Here is a 19,732-nt window from a genome sequence, read left to right on the forward strand (position 1 = left end):
TTTTTATAGCTTTCTCAACTTAACTTGCACCTTCCCAGACTCTACTTTATCCCTGAAAGCATCTGTTCCTACACCTTTAAAATTGGTTCTTTTTAGTTTAAATTGCTATTCCTGATTCTCTCTACTTAAAACTATTCAGCTTGCACACCTCTGTATTAAATTATAATCTGCCATGTATCTGGTCATTGCATCAGTGTGTGTTCTCCTGAAGTCGATTACTATCCTCTTTGTATCACTCTCATCCACCACCCTTACCTGTGGAGGAGCTATCCCCTATCACTTCCAGTAGTTTCAGAATACCACTTATCTAACTTTAGACTTGTCTGTTTCTCTTTTTTTCTGCACAATGACTTGTAGCACCTTTTTGGGATAATTGGTCCTTTTCATTCACAACCAAATCTGGCTGAACAGTATGAAGTACTAGCAAGTCCTCCTGCAATCTGGTAAAATTGCTCACTATTTCAGGGTCATCTTTAACTGCAAATATAACCCCCAACTTTTCAACGCACTGCAAGCTGATTCAAATTTTTTTCTCCTGCATTCAGAAAAGGTGAGGGACTCAGACTTACATTTTCACCTAAGGTGAGATGAATAACTGCCTCTGTGACTTCCCTCCTTTTTGACAAGCCCACTGCAAGCAGCTCCTTTCCTAACCCTGAATTTGCACCTCCTAGTTTGTTTCCTATGTTCTTTAATGCCCTTTGAGCTCACTTTGTCCATGATACCCATCTCCTTTCATCTTGACTTTATTTGTGTTGATTACCAAGCTTTGTCTCAGAGTCCTCATGTTAGCTGATGTTCTTTTAGAATTCTATTCTTTCTTGAGATACTCTTCCTTGATCCTTCTAGATCTGCTGTCATTATCCCACTCTGCAAAAAAATGTCACTTTGTCCCCACTGTCCTTGGAAGTTACGACTTTATTTTGTAAGTCCTTGAGCATGTTATTGCATGTTCAATAACTGCCTATCTTAACCGGAACACATTGTTAGTGTTCCCTGAATTTGGCTCTTCAGCCACATTCCAGCATCTCTTGAAGACCCAAATGATCTCGTTTTGTGTCTAATAAAAGTCATGGCCCCTTGGCCATGTTTAATCACATCATCCACCCCGACACCTTCCCAGTGCTGCCGACTTGGTTCAGCGATAAGGAATTTCCTCCATTGGCAGAATTGTCTTTGGTATTGTAGAATTTTTGTCCTTAATTTTTTTTTTTCTCCAATCTCCAACTCCACAGAGGTGCATTTCAATAAAAGCAATGCCACTTTTGAGCTTACAAACATAGCAAGATGAAACTAGACTTGCCAATGATTATGCTAGGGCATGTATATTTGCAGAGTGTGCTTGGCCGTGGCTATCTACAAAGTGAAGTTAGATTAGATTATATTAGTGTGGAAACAAGAAGTGTCGGCCCAACAAGTTGGGCCGAAGGGCCTGTTTCCACACTGTAAGTAATCTAATCTAATCTAAAAAAAAAAGTCCACACCGACCCGCCGAAGCGAAACCCACCCATACCCCTACATTTACCCCTTACCTAACACTACGGGCAATTTAGCATGGCCAATTCACCTGACCCTGCACATCTTTGGACTGTGGGAGGAAACCGGAGCACCCGGAGGAAACCCACACAGACACGGGGAGAATGTGCAAACTCCACACAGTCAGTCGCCTGAGGCGGGAATTGAACCCGGGTCTCAGGCGCTGTGAGGCAGCAGTGCTAACCACTGTGCCACCGTGCCGCCCACTAAGTGTGGTTTTGTCAGATGCAGCACCAGAGCACAGACTGTGGGGAAACATTGAACAGTGTGTAGCTGTTGCAAAGGATGGAGATTGATCAGAGGTTGTGTATGGCTCCGAGATAAGCAACTGGCTGGGTCTGACATACCTGAATGTTCAGGTATGTCCGACCCAGCCAGTTGCTTACCTCTGGACATCTGGCAGTTGACTTCGAGTGCAATTTGTAAGCACTGTACTGAGATATGTTAGTGTAGATTGTTTCCTTTTCCCAGCAGATGGCACCTATTTTCTAGGTTTGACTTGCACTGGGCAAATGCTTTTTTCCCCCACTATCTCCCAATGGCTACAAGGAGTCTGGAGTAAATGATTGGTAAGAGCTCGAAGATTGTTGTGGTGTTTGGTCTGAAGATCCTGATGTTTGACTATTAGATGTGAATTTAGCCATGGAAGACTCTGTTGTAATTAACTTTTTAGTATGCTGAACTAGTTTTCTTGGTTATAATTCACTGATAATAGTCTCATTTAAACACTACTCCATTTTATTGACCAGCATGGAACCTTAAAACATGCTTGATTTCCATGACTTAATCAATTGAATTGATGGAAGACATGGGGTTTAATTTGTAATTTTGTTTTAACCAACCTTATATTTTTGAGGCAAAATAGATTTTATAAGCGTTAATTTGGATTTAAAATTGTAGCTGCTGCTATATTTGGAAAAACCATTAATTGAAAATGTTCCAAAAATGCTATTGTGTGCATAATAGGGCCTTAATCTAGTTGAATTCCAAATTGTACATAGCATTATAAAACAGCATGACACTGATCCACAGAAAATGGTATTGGGTCAGATGTGTGAAACCTGATCAAAAATATAGGTTCTAAAGAATGCCCTTATTGCACAAAGATAGGTAGAGGTGGATTCCAGAGTTCAGGACATGGGCGGCTGGTTTCAACAATTTTAAAATTTGGGGTTGTTCAACAAACTAATATTAGATGTAAAATTCTTCTGAAATGAAAGTGTGAATATCTTGGTGGTTTCTGGAACTGGCAAAGATTAGGGGTGAGACCATGGATGGATTTGAAATGAAAACTAACACATTTAAGTTTCAAGATGTTGCTTAACCAGGAAGGTTAGTCAGCTTGGTGAATGAGACGTGGCATGATTTAAAGATATAAATGCATTAGTGTCTTGGCTGAAGTTTAAAGTGTTTAGGATATGGAATCTTGATCAAGAATGCATGAGAAATCTAGAGAACGAAGATATGGGTGACAGTTTTAGTAGCAAATGACCTGAGGCAAGGATGGAGATGGGCAATGGTGGAGGTGGAAGGGAATGATCTTCCTGATTGATGTTTGGGAGCTTATGCAGTAGTCAGATTTGGTTCAGGCATAGGAAAGGGATGAAATAGGAGCATGATATTAAAGGGTTAATTTGCTCTGCTGATGTCCCGAGGCTAGGATGGGGTGTCTCTGATTTAAGGTAGATTGTAAGGAATTTACATTCCCATCCCTTGCCATTCAGAGCCATTTGCATGGCCACTTCCTAGTTGTTCAGAGTAAAAGAATTGCATCATCATCCTATTCAGAAATCAATAAGAACATTACAGTTGGCATTTTGACTACTCCCTGCCGTTTTTAAAAAAAATGATTCACAACAGATTTGACCATTGACGGATGATTTTACATTATATTGTTTCTGGAAATGATGTGGTCACTGCGTTGTCTGGAGTGGCATGTGACTGTAGTGGAGTGACTGGGAGTTGTCTTGTGGGCATCACTGACTGTGTGATGTAAAGATTTTGTATAAAGGAAGGACTGTTTCCTTTGTTCGGAGAGAGATCCCTTCACATGAAGAAGAGTGTTAAAGGTTTCTCCAGAAAGTTTGTACTATGTTTGCTTAATAAAATTTTGGCTGTTCACAGAAGTTGGCATCTGTAGTTGCATCAAGTGTATAAGAATCTGAGGAAAAAGAACTTAACGGGGGCTAGTGAATTGAGTTACCAGGAGCCTAAAGACTATCTTAGAGTCATAGAGATGTACAGCACAGACTCAGACCCAGGCCCTTCAGTCCTCCGTGCCGACTAGATATCCTAAATTGGTCCAGTCCCATTTGCTAGCACTTGGCCCATATTCCTCTAAACCCTTCCTATTCATCTACCGATCTGGATGCCTTTTAAATGGTGTAATTGTCCTAGCCTCCACCACTTCCTCTGGCTGCTCATTCCATACGTGCATGACAATGTTGTCTCTTTTTAAATCTTGCCCCTCTCACCTTAAACCTATGCCTTCTAGTTCTAGGCTCTAATTATTTTGAAGTTTCTCCTCATCCTGTACTGGATGTTGAACAAGCAGTCTTGAGTTAGAAAGAGGGGTTGAAGGAGGTGAAAGAGGCATGTTATTAGTATGCATGCACTGACTCCAGTTGATGGTACAAATTGAGGCCTGGATTAGTAGATGATCTTTAACATAGTAGTTAGTCACTGACACATTTACGAGTCTGCAGAGTTTCTTTAATAATATATTAGATTTTTGTTATACTGGAGAAATTACTGGAGTAATCAAACTATCTACATATGGAAAACAGCTTGAATGATTTTAATACTATTTTTGTGCTAACCTTGTTTTCCTGATGCTATCTATTACAGGGATTCATTTGTCAAAATTACTTGGAGTCATAGAGCTATACAGCAAGGAAATATTTGGTCCAGCTCATCCATTCTGATCAGAAATCCTACATTAATCTAGTCCTATTTGCCAGCATTTGGCCCATATTCCTCTAAGCCTTTCCTACTCACGTACCCATCCAGGTGCCTTTTTAAATGTTATAAATGTACCAGCCTCCACCACTTCCTCTGGCAGTTCATTCCATACACATACCAGCCTCTCTGGAAAAAATTGTCCCTTAGATCCTTTTTGAATCTTGCCCTCTCAGCTTAAACCTCTTCAGTTTTGGACTTTTCCAGCCCAGTGAAAAGACCGTGGCTACTTGCCCTATCCATGACTGTCATGATTTGATAAACGTCAAAGGTCATCTCTCTGTCTCTAACACTCTAGGGAAAATAGCCCCAGCCTATTCAGCTTCTCCCTATAGCTCAAACCCTCCTACCCCAGCAACCCCCTTTATGAATCGTTTCTGAACTCTTCCAAGTTTTGCATCCTCCCTATAGCAGGGAGACGAATAGAATTCAGTATTCCAAAAGTGGCCTAACCAATTTCCTGTACAGCCGCAACATGACTTCCCGACTCTTACACTCGACACACTGATCAATAAAGGAAAGCTGCTTTCACTATCCTGTCTACCTGTATCATGGAGAAAATGTAGAGAATCACCAGGAGACGCAGAGTTCTTCAAGAAGTAGGTCTTTTATTTGCACACAAAAAAAACTGTGACGCTGAGAAAGCAGATTCTCGAATGCCCACGAACCTGAGTCCGTGGTTTTTTTTATATCTTGTTTCTGATAGCTTATCAGCATGTCCAACTGTATTAATCAAAGTACCTCACTCTAGCTACACAATAAACCAGTGATGTTAGTTCCCATCATCTCTTTAGTTGTACATTCTATTAATGTTATTCTAATATCACAGTTAGATATTTAGTGTCAGCTTTTGCAACAGTAGTCTTTCATTCCAGACCTACTTAATATTTTCCTAATATTATGATCAGATATTTATTATCAATAGTCTCAAGCCGGCTGACACTACTAACTATTTATTAGATATTTAAAGTCATGTCCCAAATATTTAAGGTCCCAGTCTTGTCATAATGATACTAACAGGGAGGCTAACTTTACTAATTGTGTTATCTTATCTCATACCAGCCTCAACCTTACTCTGCTAATTGGTGTAAGAGTATTCCACTATTCTTATCCCATCCTGCATTCCACAGACCCCTTGCAACCGATCGGCAGTGGACTCCATGCTTTAACCCTTCCCTTGCTTTCATGCTCTTTATTTTCCATACCTGCGACTCTACTTTCAAGGAACTATGATGCTGCACACCAAGGCCTCTGTTTAGCAACACTCCCCAGGACTATACCATTAAGAGCATAAGTTCTGCCCTGATTTGTCTTTTCAAAATACAGTACTTTGCATTTACCTAAATTAAACTCCACCTGCCACTCCTTGGCCCATCTGATCGAGGTCCCGTTGTACTGAGGTAACCTCCTCCTTATTTTTCCACTACAGCCCAAATTTTGGTGTCACTGCAAACTTACTTACCATAACTCCTATGTTCACATCCAAATCATTTATATAAAATGACAAAAAGGAGTGGACCCAGCACTGATCATTCTGGCACTGGTCACAGGTCTCTAGCTTGAAAAGCAACCCTCTACCACCACCCACCTTTGAGCCAGTTCTGTATCCAAATGGCTAGTTCACCCTGTATTCCATGTGATCTAGCCTTGCTAACTAGTCTACCATGTGGAACATTGTCAAATGCCTTACTGAGATCCACATGGATCACATCCACTTTGTCTTCATCAATCCTCTGTTACTTCAAATATCTCAAAGTTAGTGAGAAATGATTTCCCACATAGAAAGCCATGTTGACTATCCACAATCAGTCCTTGCTTTTCTAAATTTTTGTAAATAGTGTGCCTCAGGATTCCCTCTAACAACTTGCCCACCACTATGTCAGGCACACTGGTCTGTAGTTCCCTGGCTTTTCTGTATCACCTTTCTTAAATAGTTGCACCACGTTAGCCAACCTTCAGCTTTTCAGCATGTCGCCGATTATTGATACAAATATCTCAAGGGGCCCAGCAATCATTTCCCTAGCTTCCCACAGAGTTCTGTGGTACACCTGATCAGGTCTTGAGGATTTTTCCACCTTTATGCATTTTAAGACATCCTGCACCATCACCTCTGTGATACGGACATTTTTCAAAAAGTCACTATATATTCAAGTTCTTTAGCTTCTCCACTGTACTCATTTACTATCTCACTTATCTCCTGTGGTTCTACACATAAGTGGCCTTGCTGTGATCTTTGAGGCCCTATTCTCTCCCTAGTTTTTTTTTGGTCCTTCGTGTATCTGTAGAATCTCTTTTAGATTCTCCTTAACCCCATTTGCCAAAGCTATCTCCTCCGCTTTTTGCCCTCCTGATTTCCCTCTATGTATACTCCTATTGTCTTTATACTCCCCCAGGGATTCACTCTATCTGTGCTGTCTATATCTGGTATACGCTTCCTCTTTCTCTAGTCATCCAGCATTCCCTACAGTTATCTAGTTTTTGAAGGCATCTCATTTTCCAGAGATTCCTTTATCTGCAAATATCTGGCCCCAATCAACTTTTGAAAATTCTTTTCTAATACTACCACAATTTGGCTTCCTTCCAATTTAGATGTTTAACTTTTTAGATCCGGTCTGTCCTTTTCCATCATTATTTTGAAACTACTTCATTCTGATCACTGGCCCCAAGTGCTCCCACACTCTCACCTCCGTTACCTGCCAAGAGTAGGTTAACCGTTGCTCCTTCTCTAGAAGGTACATCCACCTGCTGAATCAGAAAATTTTCTTGTCCACACTTAACATTCTCTGTATCAAATTTAAGTTCTACTTAATTGATTCTTCCCAGTTCCCTTTCTTGTGAATTATGGAGTCTCCTTAAATGAATGCACTCAAAATACACCATGAAAAAGGAGCAGAAGTAGGACATTTGGCCAATTGAGACTGCTGTGCCATTCAATAAAATCATGTCTGATCTGATAATCATCAAGTCCACATTCCTGTATTTGCCCTATAACACTTTATTCCCTGCCTGGCTATCTGTCACTCTTAAGTGTTCTTAACAATCCCATCTCTCCAATCCATTATGGTAAAGGATTCCACAGATTCACTACTGACTGAGGGGGGAAAATACGTTCTCATTTGTCTTAAATGAGCAATCTCCTCTTCTGAGATTATGACTTCTGGTCCTACACTGTCAAGGGGAAACAAACTCAGCATCCACACTGTCAAGCCATGTAAGGATCTTTTTATGTTTGAATAAATTTATCCTCATTTCTTCTAAACTGAGTGTAGGCCTAGCCTAACCTATTCAACCTCTCCTTGTAAGACAATATTCCATAACCAAGATCAATCTCGTAAGCCCAAACCAGAAATTGCTGGCAAAACTCAACATGTCCGGCAGTATCTGTGGAAAGAAAGTAGAGTTAATGTTTCAAAGCTGTTTAGTTACTTACTACAGTTGCCCTTTTTGTAACCAGTCTATCATGTACTTGATGAAATGTCACATGCTAATGAAGACTTAAATTGTTTGTCCAGATGATTCAGCCATTCAGAATATAACTGCTAATGTAAGGATTTGTGTATAACTTGAAGGACTTGATCCACGGACTTCCATGTTTTTGAATATTGATTAACCTCTACCTTAATCTTTTGTCCCCGGAATGTAAAGTATCTGTAATACACCACTGAAAAGGAGCTGGGAAGTCTGCCTGCTGCCTTGGCAGTAACATTCATTACTTAGGCAGTATCATACATGCTTGTGGGACCTTGCTGTGTACGGAACAGGTTGCTGCATTTGTGATGCTACACCAATGAACACTTGAAAGTCTTTGACTGTTAATGAAATGTTGCAGTGTGGAGAAAATTGTTTTATAGGTGTAAGTTCTTTATTGGTCTTTTAACTCCCATTGCAGTTGAAATGATTTTGGTTTTCTGAATTGTCTATTTTATTTCAGCAACATTTCTGAACGCAACTCTGAATTCTAAAATTAATATTTTCTGGCTCACCAGCTCAGCTACGATGATTCCAGAGTAAACAGAAGAAGGACTTGATCAGAGTCAGAGATGCACAGCACAGAAACAGACCCTGTGGTCCAACTCGTCCATGCCAACCAGATATCCTAAATTAATCTAGTCTAGTCCCATTTGCCAGCACTTAGCCATATCCCACCAAACCCTTCCTACTTATGCCCATCCAGATGCTTTTTTAAATGTTGTAACTGTCCTAGCCTCCTCCATATCATCTGGCAGCTCATTCCATGCGTGCATCACCTCTGTGAAAAAAAATTGCCTCTTGGGTCCCTTTTAAATCTTTCCCCTCTTGCTGTAAACCTGTGCCCTTTAGTTCTGGACTCCCCTACCCTAGGGAAAGGATCTTGTCTATTTACCCTATCCGAGTCATCTTATAAACATCTATAGGGTCTCCCATCAGCTGCTGATGCTCCAAGGAAAACAGCTTCAGCCTATTCAGCCCCTCCCTATTGCTCCAACCTTGGCAACATCCTTGTAAATCTTTTGTGTGCCCTTTCAAGTTTCACAACATCCGTCCAATAGGAGGGAAATCAGAATTGCACACAAAAATCCAACAGTGGCCTAACCAATGTCCTGGAGGTAAAAACAATGACTGCAGATGCTGGAAACCAGATTCTGGATTAGTGGTGCTGGAAGAGCACAGCAATTCAGGCAGCATCTGAGGACAGGCAAAATCGATGTTTCGGGCAAAAGCCCTTCATCAGGACCAATGTCCTGTACAGCCGCAACATGACCTTCCCAACTCCTATACTCAATACTCTGACCGATTAAAGGAAAGCATACGCTGCCTTTGCTATCCTATCAACCTACGACTTCACTTTCAAGGAACATTGAACCTGCACTCTAAGGTCTCTTTGTTCAGCCACACTCCCCAGGACCTTTTAAGTGAATATGTCCTACCCTGATTTGTCTTTCCAAAATACATACCTCACATTAAACTCCATCTGCCACTCCTTCGCCCATTTGCCCACCTGATCAAGGTCCCATTGTATTCTGAAGTAACCACCTTCACTGTTCACGACACCACCAATTTTGGTGTCATCTGCAAACTATGCCTTCTATATTTACATCCAAATCATTTACATAAATGACAAAAGCAGTGAACCCAGCACTGATCCTTCTGGCACACCACTCGTCACAAGCCTCCAGTCTGAAAGGCAATCATCACCCTCCGTCTTCTACCTTTGAGCCAGTTCCAAATACAGATAGGTAAAAACAATGACTGCAGATGCTGGAAACCAGATTCTGGATTAGTGGTGCTTGAAGAGCACAGCAGTTCAGGCAGCATCCAAATACAGATGTTTAGTTCACACTGTATTCCATGAGCTCTAATCTTGCTAACCAGTCTACCACGTGGAACCTCGTCAAATGCCTTATTGAAGTCAGTGTTCATGACATCCACTGCTGTGCCCTCATCGATCCTCTTCATTGCTACTTCAAAGAACTCAATAGTGAGACATGATTTCCCACGCACAAAGCCATGTAACCATCCCTAATCAGTCCTTGCCTTTCTAAATACATGTAAATCCTGTCCCTCAGGATTCCTTCCAACAACTTGTCCATCATCAATGTCAGGCTCACCGCTCTATAGTTCCCTGGCTTTTCCTTATCACCTTTCTTAAATAGTGGCACCACGTTAGTCAGCTTCCCATCTTCTGGTATTATGTTCTTTTTTTTTCCCCACTGAGATTCTTATGCACTTGATGCAACTGCAGATTCCAACTTCCATGAACAACCAAACTTTTATTAAGCAAATACAGTACAAACTTTGGGGAAACTCTCAACACTCCTCGCTGTGCTTGCAAAGCGTGTTGAGAGGTGTCTCTGAACAAATTAAACATTCCTTCCTTTATACAAAATCTTCACAGTCAGTAATACCCACAAGACAACCCTCCAGTCACTCCCCTACAGTCACATGCCACTCAAGACACAATGCAGTGACAATATAATGTAAATCATCCCTTAATGGTCAAATCTGTTGTGAATTGTTTTAACTACAGGGAGTAGTCAAAATTCCAATTGCAATGTTCTTAGTGATTTTAAATAGGATGATGTAAATGTAAATGATCTCTGAATAATAGATGATGGCTATGAAAATGGCTCTGAATGGCAAGGGGTTGGAATATAAATTTCTTGCAATCTACCTGCAAGTCAGAGGCATCCCACCCTAGCCTGTGGCCATCAATTTCCTGCAGAGCAGCAGAGCAAATTAACTCTTTAATGGCACACCGGCATCTCACCTGTGACTATTGATACAATTATCTCAACAAGGAGCCCATCAATCACTTCCCCAGAGTTCCAGGGTACACCTGATCAGGTCCTGTGGATTTATCCACCTTTATGCGTTTTAAGACATCCTGTGTCACCACCTCTGTAATTTTTCAAGATGTCACCATCTATTTACTTACATTCTATATGTTCCGTGTCCTTCTCTACCGTAGACACTGTTGCAAAATACTCACTTAGTATCTCTGCCCTCTCCTTCAGTTCCACACATAGGCTGCCCTGCTGATCTTTGAGGGGCTCTATTCTCTTCCTAGTTACCTTTCTTGATCTTTAATCTATTGATAAAATCCCTTTTTAGATTCTCCTTAACTCTATATTTGCCAAAGCTATCTCGTGTCCCCTTTTTTGCTGTCCTGATTTCCCTCTTAAGTGTACTACTGCCTTTATACCCTTCTAAGGATTCACTCAGTCTCTGCAGTCTACACATGACGCATGCTTTTTTTTCTTAACCGAAACTTCAATTTCTCTAGTCATCTAGCATTCCATCCACCTACCAGCCTTGCATATCACCCTAAAAGGAACATACTGTCTCTGGACTTTTGTTATCTTTTTTTTTGAAGGCTTCCCATTTTCCAGCTGTCCCTTACCTGCGAACGTGCCTAATACTGTAAAAATTGGTCTTCCTCCAATTTAAGCTTTTTAACTTTTACACCTAGTCTATCCTTTTCCATCACTATTTTAAAACTAAAATAATTATGGCCGCTGGCCCCAAAGTGCTCACCCACTGACACCTTAGTCACTTGCCCTGCCTTATTTCCCAAGAGTAGGTCCAAGTTTTGCACCTTCTCTAGTAGGTACAGCAACATCCACATACTGACCATGTCTTTGTTGCCTTTTGTCACTTCTCTTTAAAGTGCCACTGTTTAGGCTCCTTCTCCGCCGCCACCGCCGTGCAACAGCTTATGAAACACTAATCACTGCTCCTGGGATTCAAAGAAACCACCTCCACCACCTAAAATACCTCAAAGGGAGCAGCTCTTCCAGCCACATTTTTTTTTCAGTCCTCCATCTTCAATTACCCAGAATCATTCATTGCTTCAATAGATAAGTATTTTGTTTTTAAATTATGGGCAAAATGCCTTTAAGAAAAGTCTTGTTTGCACTGCAGTGTTGAGGTTAGATGTTAATGCTTTCAGAATGGAATTTGGGGACTTTATTTTCACCAATGCCCTTGAAGTTGAGTTTGTGTTTTTAACGCGTTGAAATATTGTTGTAACAGATCTGTTGAAAGCAAATCAATCTTAGACATTCATTCTTTCTGGAAGTTTTTCAGCATTTCCTGTTAAAAATTTTAAATATGCCATTTAAGTACTTATTGCTGATGTTCTACAAACAACTTAGCTGAGCAGTTTGTTGCTTCCCAACTTCTATTTCTCATTTGTGCTTACTGCAAAAATCTACTATTTAAGAGTGCAGAAGTGAAATACTGCAGATGCTGGAAATTCTCATCAGGTATAGCAATACCTGTAGAAACAGTTCTGAAAGAGTTAATGGCCTTAAATTTAGTTCCTGTTCTTAGATGCAGCCTGGCCTACTGAGTATTTTCTATTCTTTCTATTATTCTAAAAATCCACATTTTCTGTTTGCTCAGCCTCTTCCTTTGATCACTAATGGAAATTAATGGGTCGAGGACTGAAATTGTCAATTCATTTTAGCACCAGGGTTAGGGAAACATCTTAAATAGCAAAGAAAGTCCATTCTAGCCACCTCTTCAGTACTTGCAAGCATAATACGAACCCTAAATGTTTATGTAAGCAGACTCCTTTTTTTTATGCTTAAATTCCTGTAATGAATTTGTAGAGTTGAACTGAGCATAGAGGTTAGTCCTGCTACTTTGATATGGTTGTAGGCAATTTTAATAAGTGGTGAAATTCAGCATAAGTTGGGATTAACATATATGTTTGAATTTCAGTCATAAAAACATCAATTACACTCCTTTCTAACTGCTGTTGGATATTAATGATCCTCCTCCTTGACTTCAATGTTAGTTAGTGACTCAATGCTTTAATTTATAATCATCAATATATCCATGCAGATCTGTACATGTAGTACTTGAGGCTGGTGCCAGATTTTTGCTCAAAGCCAGGAATTGACATTGAGGCCCGATTAAAGGTCCAGTGACTACTGTGGACAGTCTAATTGAAACTTTCGTAAAGTACAATGTGCAAGTCCAAGTGTGTTACCCCTTTTTGAAGTGTGGTATTGGTGCAATAATTATATCCTTTGTTTCTATGGTTGCATATGCTTAGGCATATTATTACCCTTTTATAAATTTCATTTCTCTTTCCTCCTCTACCCTTTTCAGTCAGACATGTTCATTAGTAATTTTAGCTGTTCAAAATTCTCTGGACATTTCACACTACATGTATTAGCCAAGATTGACCTTCAGAATCTTTGTATCCTTATCTTGGATTCTTACTACAAAAAAGTTTTCCTCTAATCTCACACTTGGGTGCCAATGCCCCTCTATCCATTAAAGTTCCATTCTTGCCTAGTTTTTTAATATTGAGTTTAGTAATATCAGTAGTCTTTGAGGAGAAAGTGAGGTCTGCAGATGCTGGAGATCAGAGCTGAAAATGTGTTGCTGGAAAAGCACAGCAGGTCAGGCAGCATCCAGGGAACAGGAGAATCGGCGTTTCAGGCATAAGCCCTTCTTCCTGAAGAAGGGCTTATGCCCGAAACGTCGATTCTCCTGTTCCCTGGATGCTGCCTGACCTGCTGTGCTTTTCCAGCAACACATTTTCAGCTAATATCAGTAGTCACTGACAGATTCAGAGTGCCCTGTGCATAAATAGAAACAGTGCCCTATTGTAGTTGGAAATTGTTAAGCCCATGCCAAAACTGGAAGCAATTAGAAGTTAATTGATTAACAATGTTTAAAATATTGTGAACAGTGCATCAGGGAGTGCTTAGTGTGAAACATTTTAAAATGTTCTGGTTTGGTCATGAGCCTTAACAATTTTGGCAAAATACTAAATGGCTTTTTGTCATTAGAACGAAGGCTGCATGTGACAGTAAGATGCTCTGACATAACTTAGAAGTAGATCAGAATTGGTGCAGCTGATGTACATGAGCATGGCTAAGAAATTGAATTGTTTGCATCAGTATAAAAACATCTCTCTACTTGAACCTTTTTTTTAAAGTACAGAATTTTATCTGTGATTTTGGTACTTTTGAGCTTGTAGGAAGACAAAACCATTCAACAACTAATGCATATTTTGAAGATTTATTTTAAATGATGTTTGCATTTATGCAAATTGTTAACTTGTTTAATGTGTATGTTTTGCCTTTGGAGTGGATATTCTTTTGGAAGAAATTGGTCTGAGGTTAGAGTATTTCTAGCAGGGAAGCTAAGTACTTTAGTCTTGTACAAGTGTAAGAGGTTTACAATTACCTCTGCCATTTTTGTGTACCAAAACAATAGAGATATTTATTGAAACTGGATTTTTAAAAAAAGAGTAGGGAATAGAGTACAATGTTTGTCTGCTGGGTACCTTCCACCACTCAGAACAAGTTTCTTCGTGTCCAGTCTTCATTCTATTTCTTCTAAGTTACTTTCCTCTAGAATAGAAATATCTGCTTAGTTTGCAGGGAAATTGTAATCCTGAAGGAAATGTGAATTGCCTGATTTCATCAGCAACTTGTAGGTTAGTACTGATATTAAGTTATTGACTTTGACCTTGTTTTTGAGCTTGTGTTGGCATGTAAATTGCTGATACAGATGCCTTGAAACTTGCAGATAAGTACAGTTGCATTATTTTTGTTTTAACAGTTGATTAGCTGAACAATTTATACATAACCTTTTTGTTTAAATCCTAGTTGAATAGGAACCACTTTGCATTTCAGTCTGCTGACCGTTAATTACTGTGCCTGACTAGGGTTTTTAGGGGTAGAACAAGTTTGTCTGTTTTGGGTTAGAGGGAATATTTTGAAGATAAAAATGTTTGATTCATGGTATGAGCTGAGTACAGTGGATTTCAGTTTGGCTTCAATTTTTGTGACATGGTTCTGTTTTAGGAAAGAAAAAGCTTATCATGGTAAAGTAGATCACATCTCATTGCGTGTGTAATTTTTGTTTTGGCATAGGCTAAATTATATATTATTTTGGTTTTCAATAGATGAATATGATGTGCAGGAGGTTGCAATGAATTCAGATGATGTACCCATGAAAGAAGCAAGACCAATACAGATAGTGTTGGCACATGAAGATAATCATCATTTTGATCTCGATGAAGAATCCTTGGAGCGAATTCTATTGCAAGAACATGTTCGGGACTTGAATGTTGTGGTTGTCTCTGTGGCAGGAGCATTTCGTAAAGGCAAATCCTTTTTGTTGGACTTCATGTTGCGTTACATGTACAATCAGGTAAGAGATTACATGCTGTCAGTTTCTTTTGCATGAGACTTCAATTGTTTTGGAATGTGCATGTTGAAGTATTTTCATTTGCTTAACGATTGTTAATGAGATTGTCACTGGAGTGCATTGATCAGTTAGCCATTTTCAAGCATTGTTTGGACTGACCTATTAAATGAGACTGGATCGGTTAGGATTATTTTCATTGGGGTTTAGAGAATGAGGAGATCTTATTGTAACCTGTAAAGTTCTATCAGGACTAGACCAGTTAAGATATTAATGACCAAAGCGTGCAGAACCAGGCGTTATGGTCTAAAACACAGGGTAGGCTTTTAGGACTGATGAAAATTTTTTTCTAATTCTGTGTCAGAAAAGCAGTTGAGGCCAACACATTGTTTTCAAGAAGAAATTCAATAGAGTTCATGTGACTAAAGGGATAAAACATGTGGAGAAAAGCAGGAGCAAGGTACTGAGTTGGATGATCAGCCAACTGGGAGGACTTAGTTCTGTTGCTTCTATTCTAGGGACCTAGATCGTGAAATTTGAATTCACTTAAGATAAAAAGGTCTGGAATTGAGTCTAAAGATGACCTTGAAACAGTGGTTGATTGTCAGAAAAACCCATCTAATTCACAAATTTCTTTTTTGAGGAAAAAAATATGCAGCCCTTACTTGGTCTGGTCGACATATGACTTCAGATTTATAGCTGTGTAGTTGACTTTTAACTGCCCTGTAAGCAATTAGGGACAGGCAAAAATATTGGCCTCCTGTCCTCGTGTCCCATGAATGAATTGAAAACAAAAACCACAATCCTGTTGTTACACCAGGTGTGAAGGACTGAATGACTTACTCCTCCTAGTTTATATTTCTATGCAATCAGGTTGCCTCAATGTTTTACTTGCTGTCATTACTTGGAGAACACTTGTTTCTTGGCTCTCGTTTAGAAGTTTTGAGCATTTGGACATTGCAATTTTAAACTTGGAGAATTGTAATATTAAAAGGGCACGGTTGAATTATTTGAACTTGCTCTACCAAATATGTTTGTTCTTCCTTGCTTTTTTCTTTACAGTGATTACTTTTATAAGTTAGGATAACCTCTCCCCTTGTCCAGATCTCAATCACTGCGAGTCTTGATTGTGACTGCAAATGGGTTTTTTTGATTGCAGAGGGGATCACAGTTGATCGTGAGTCTGTCAGACTCTGTAGCCAGTCTCTGTCTGCTTCTATTGGATCAGTTGCTGAAAATCCTTTTTCAGGAGTTCTTGATTAGCCATTCAGTTCTCAAGTTAATTGTAAGTTATTGTGTCCAAAACAGCACTGCTGATGTGACTTCTTCCGTAACCATCCACTGTGGTTGACAGTACCCTCCACCTCATCCTACTTATCACCTGTGCTTCCGCCCTTGTCCCTTCCCATCATCCTCAACAGTGTGATTGGGTCTCCCTTGGCCTCAACTTTGCATCACACCAGCCTCTAGTGGATCATTCTCCACCATTTCAGACAACTCCGGTAGAGCTCCAGCCATCACCAAACAGATGTTCCCCTCACTCCTGTTTGTATTTTGCAGGAATTGTTCCTTCCAGGATACCCTAATTCATTCATTGACCACTGATACAACATCCCCTTCCCACATAACTGCTGAAGTGCAATCCCTGCCCCTTTACCTACTTACTGTTTGTTATCCAAAGGCTTAAATAGTCTGTTCCAGTAAAGCAGTATTTCACCTGTACCACCTCCAATATTGTATTCGCTGCACCCAATGTGGCCTACTCTACACTGGAGAAACCAAACCAGACTGGGTGATGGCTTTGCAGAACATCTCCAATCTGTGTGCAAGTGTGACCCTGACCATGCCATAGCCAGCCATTTTAATACAGATTCTGGATCAGTGGTGCTGGAAGAGCACAGCAATTCAGGCAGCATCCAACGAGCTCGTCGGATGCTGCCTGAATTGCTGTGCTCTTCCAGCACCACTGATCCAGAATCTGGTTTCCAATATCTGCAGTCATTGTTTTTACCTCATTTTAATACAGAGTCTTGCTTGTGTGCCCACTTGTCTGTCCTCTGTTTGCTGTAGTGTTCCAGTGAATCACAGTACAAAACTCTCATCTTCAGACTAGGCACTTTACAACCTTCTGGACTTAATATTGAGTTCAGCACCTTCAAAATGTGAATCAACTCCCATTCCTTTCCTTTTCCTTTCCTTTCCTTTCTTTTCCTTTTAGCGTTACTTATTACATGCTCTGCCACCATGCATCCCCCTGCCTCCACCTCTCTACTGGAACTGTCTGTGCTTTCAAATCGAAGAGGCTTTCCAATCCCAAGCATCCCAGATGTCCACCTATTTCGAACAATGTACTTTTTCTACTCCCCTGTCATCCAGACAGCCCTCCACTGCACCACCTCCATTTGCTGCTGCACTGCTCTCTACTGCCTCTCCAAACGCAATACAGAGTCCTCCTTGTCCTCACCCTCCATCCTGCGCCAGTCTCTGCATCCAATACATCATCCTTGAACACTTCTGCTAACTCCAACTTTATCCCATCGCCAAGAACATCATCTTCCTCTCTCCAAACGTCTGTCTTTCACATGTACCCTTTCCTTCACCATCCTTTGGTTTGTGCCACTCTACCCACCAACACCCCACCCCCGGACCTGCAGTACCTTCCCCTGCAAATGTAAAAGATGCAAACTCTGCTGGCAAGCCACCCTGCTCACCTCCATCCAGGGCCCCAATCTGTCCTTCCAGGTAAGACAGAGGTTCACCTGCCTCTTTCCCAACCTAGGTTACTGTATCTGGTGCTCCTGATGTGGTCTTTACATCATTGAGACCAAACATAAACTAGGGGCATGTTTTACCAAACATCTCTGCTGAACCCACAAGGGCCAACCTGACCTCGAGTCACCACCCATTTCAATTCCCCTTCCCATTCACTCTTTGACATGACCATGCATGACCTCCATTGCCACAGTGAATCAGACTGCAGATTGGGGGAGCAACACCTCATTTTCTGTCTGGGCAGCCGACAGCCCAGAAGACTCAACATTTGAGTTCTCCAGTATCAAATAATCTCTCTTCCCATTCCCCCCCCCTCCCCAAATTCCTGTGACAAACCCTTCCTTCCAACTATCAAAGGATTAATTCCTCCTATTGATCAACCAGGCTGTACCCTCTAATTGTGTTCCCCTATCACTACCTCACCATTTGCCCTACCCCCCAAAAAATCTGTGTTCCCCTTACCCCCACCACAAGACCTGAAGAAGGATCATACCCGAAACGTTGATTTGTTTACCACCTAACGCTGCCTGGCTTGTTGATTCCAAAGTAGACAAACAGCCTCCTGTTTGTCTACTTTGGATTCGAGCATTTGCAGTTTTTTTCGCCTCTAACTCTAAATCTGGCAGTAAAACACACCATTGTTCTGCTAATCTCACATGCCAATCACTTAATCTGCACCATCAACACCTTTTTAATCTTCCAGCACTCTACATACCATCCACTTCCCTTATGTATGCATGCACAACTTCAGCTCTGACAAAGTCATCTAGACTCAGCATTAGCTTGCCCTCTCCACGAATATTGTTTGTCCTGTGATCACCAGCTTTTCTTGTTTTTAGTCTGTTATTTCTAATTGATCTGGTCAGAAATGTTATGACAAATTTCTTAGGGCATGTGGAACTTGAACCTGGATCATCTGATCCAGAGGTAGGGAGGGATATTATCACTATGCTACAAGAGCCCTCCCAAGCGAATTAGTGTCAGTGTTCCCTAACTAGGCACAGATTAAATCCCGAAAGCCTTCCAGTTAAATGGCCAAGGATGCACAGGAAACAAGTAGGTAAATTATTTCAAGAATAGAACCATCTGCATGTTCTCTTTGCTTTCTATTTCACTCCTCGCTTCAGCAAAGTTTGGCAAATTTCACCATACCTGTAAATATTTCTTGACAAATTTAATAAATGCTGACTATGTCTTAGGAGTCCAACTGGAGTCTGAAGTTTTTGGGTTCAAGATAATTCCAGGATTTGTGCATAAATGCCTTGACACTAAAATTTGTGTAGAAGGTGCCGCAACGGAACGAGGACATGCCACAACCCAAAGGACTAGCCACACTACCATACATCAGGAGCATTTCAGAACTGACAGCCAGACTACTGCGACCACTAGGACTTATAACAGCACACAAACCAACAGCAACCCTCCAGACAACAACTCACCAGAACGAAGGACCCGATACCCAGCATGAGCAAAACTAATGTAGTGTACAAAATCCCATGCAAGGACTGCACAAAACACTATATAGTACAAACAGGAAGACAGCTAACGATCCGCATCCATGAACATCAACTCGCCACGAAACGCCATGACCAGCTATCCTTAGTAGCCACACACGCAGACGACAAGCAACATGAATTCGACTGGGACAAATAAACCAAATCATCCGCCGACATTTCCGCCACCTCCAAACAGACCCCACCACCAGGGATATATTTCCCTCCCCACCCCTGTCCGCCTTCCGCAAAGACCATTCCCTCCGTGACTACCTGGTCAGGTCCACGCCCTCCTACGACCCACCCTCCCATCCTGGCAC

At 40.9% G+C, this 19,732-nt stretch overlaps 1 protein-coding gene across 5 annotated transcripts in view; it reads left to right on the top strand.

Annotated features, from left to right (window-relative positions):
• The window catches only part of atl2 (atlastin GTPase 2), a 115,810-nt gene that overhangs the window by 16,904 nt on the left and 79,174 nt on the right, over positions 1–19,732 (top strand). For all 5 annotated transcript variants that reach the window (XM_043696415.1, XM_043696417.1, XM_043696412.1 and 2 more), the window contains exon 2: positions 14,906–15,153. In XM_043696415.1, coding sequence (XP_043552350.1) covers positions 14,906–15,153 — 248 coding nt within the window. The remainder of the gene's footprint in view (positions 1–14,905; positions 15,154–19,732) is intronic.

Source organism: Chiloscyllium plagiosum, chromosome 9 (assembly GCF_004010195.1).
Source record: "Chiloscyllium plagiosum isolate BGI_BamShark_2017 chromosome 9, ASM401019v2, whole genome shotgun sequence".
In the NCBI taxonomy this organism is placed as follows: domain Eukaryota; kingdom Metazoa; phylum Chordata; class Chondrichthyes; order Orectolobiformes; family Hemiscylliidae; genus Chiloscyllium; species Chiloscyllium plagiosum.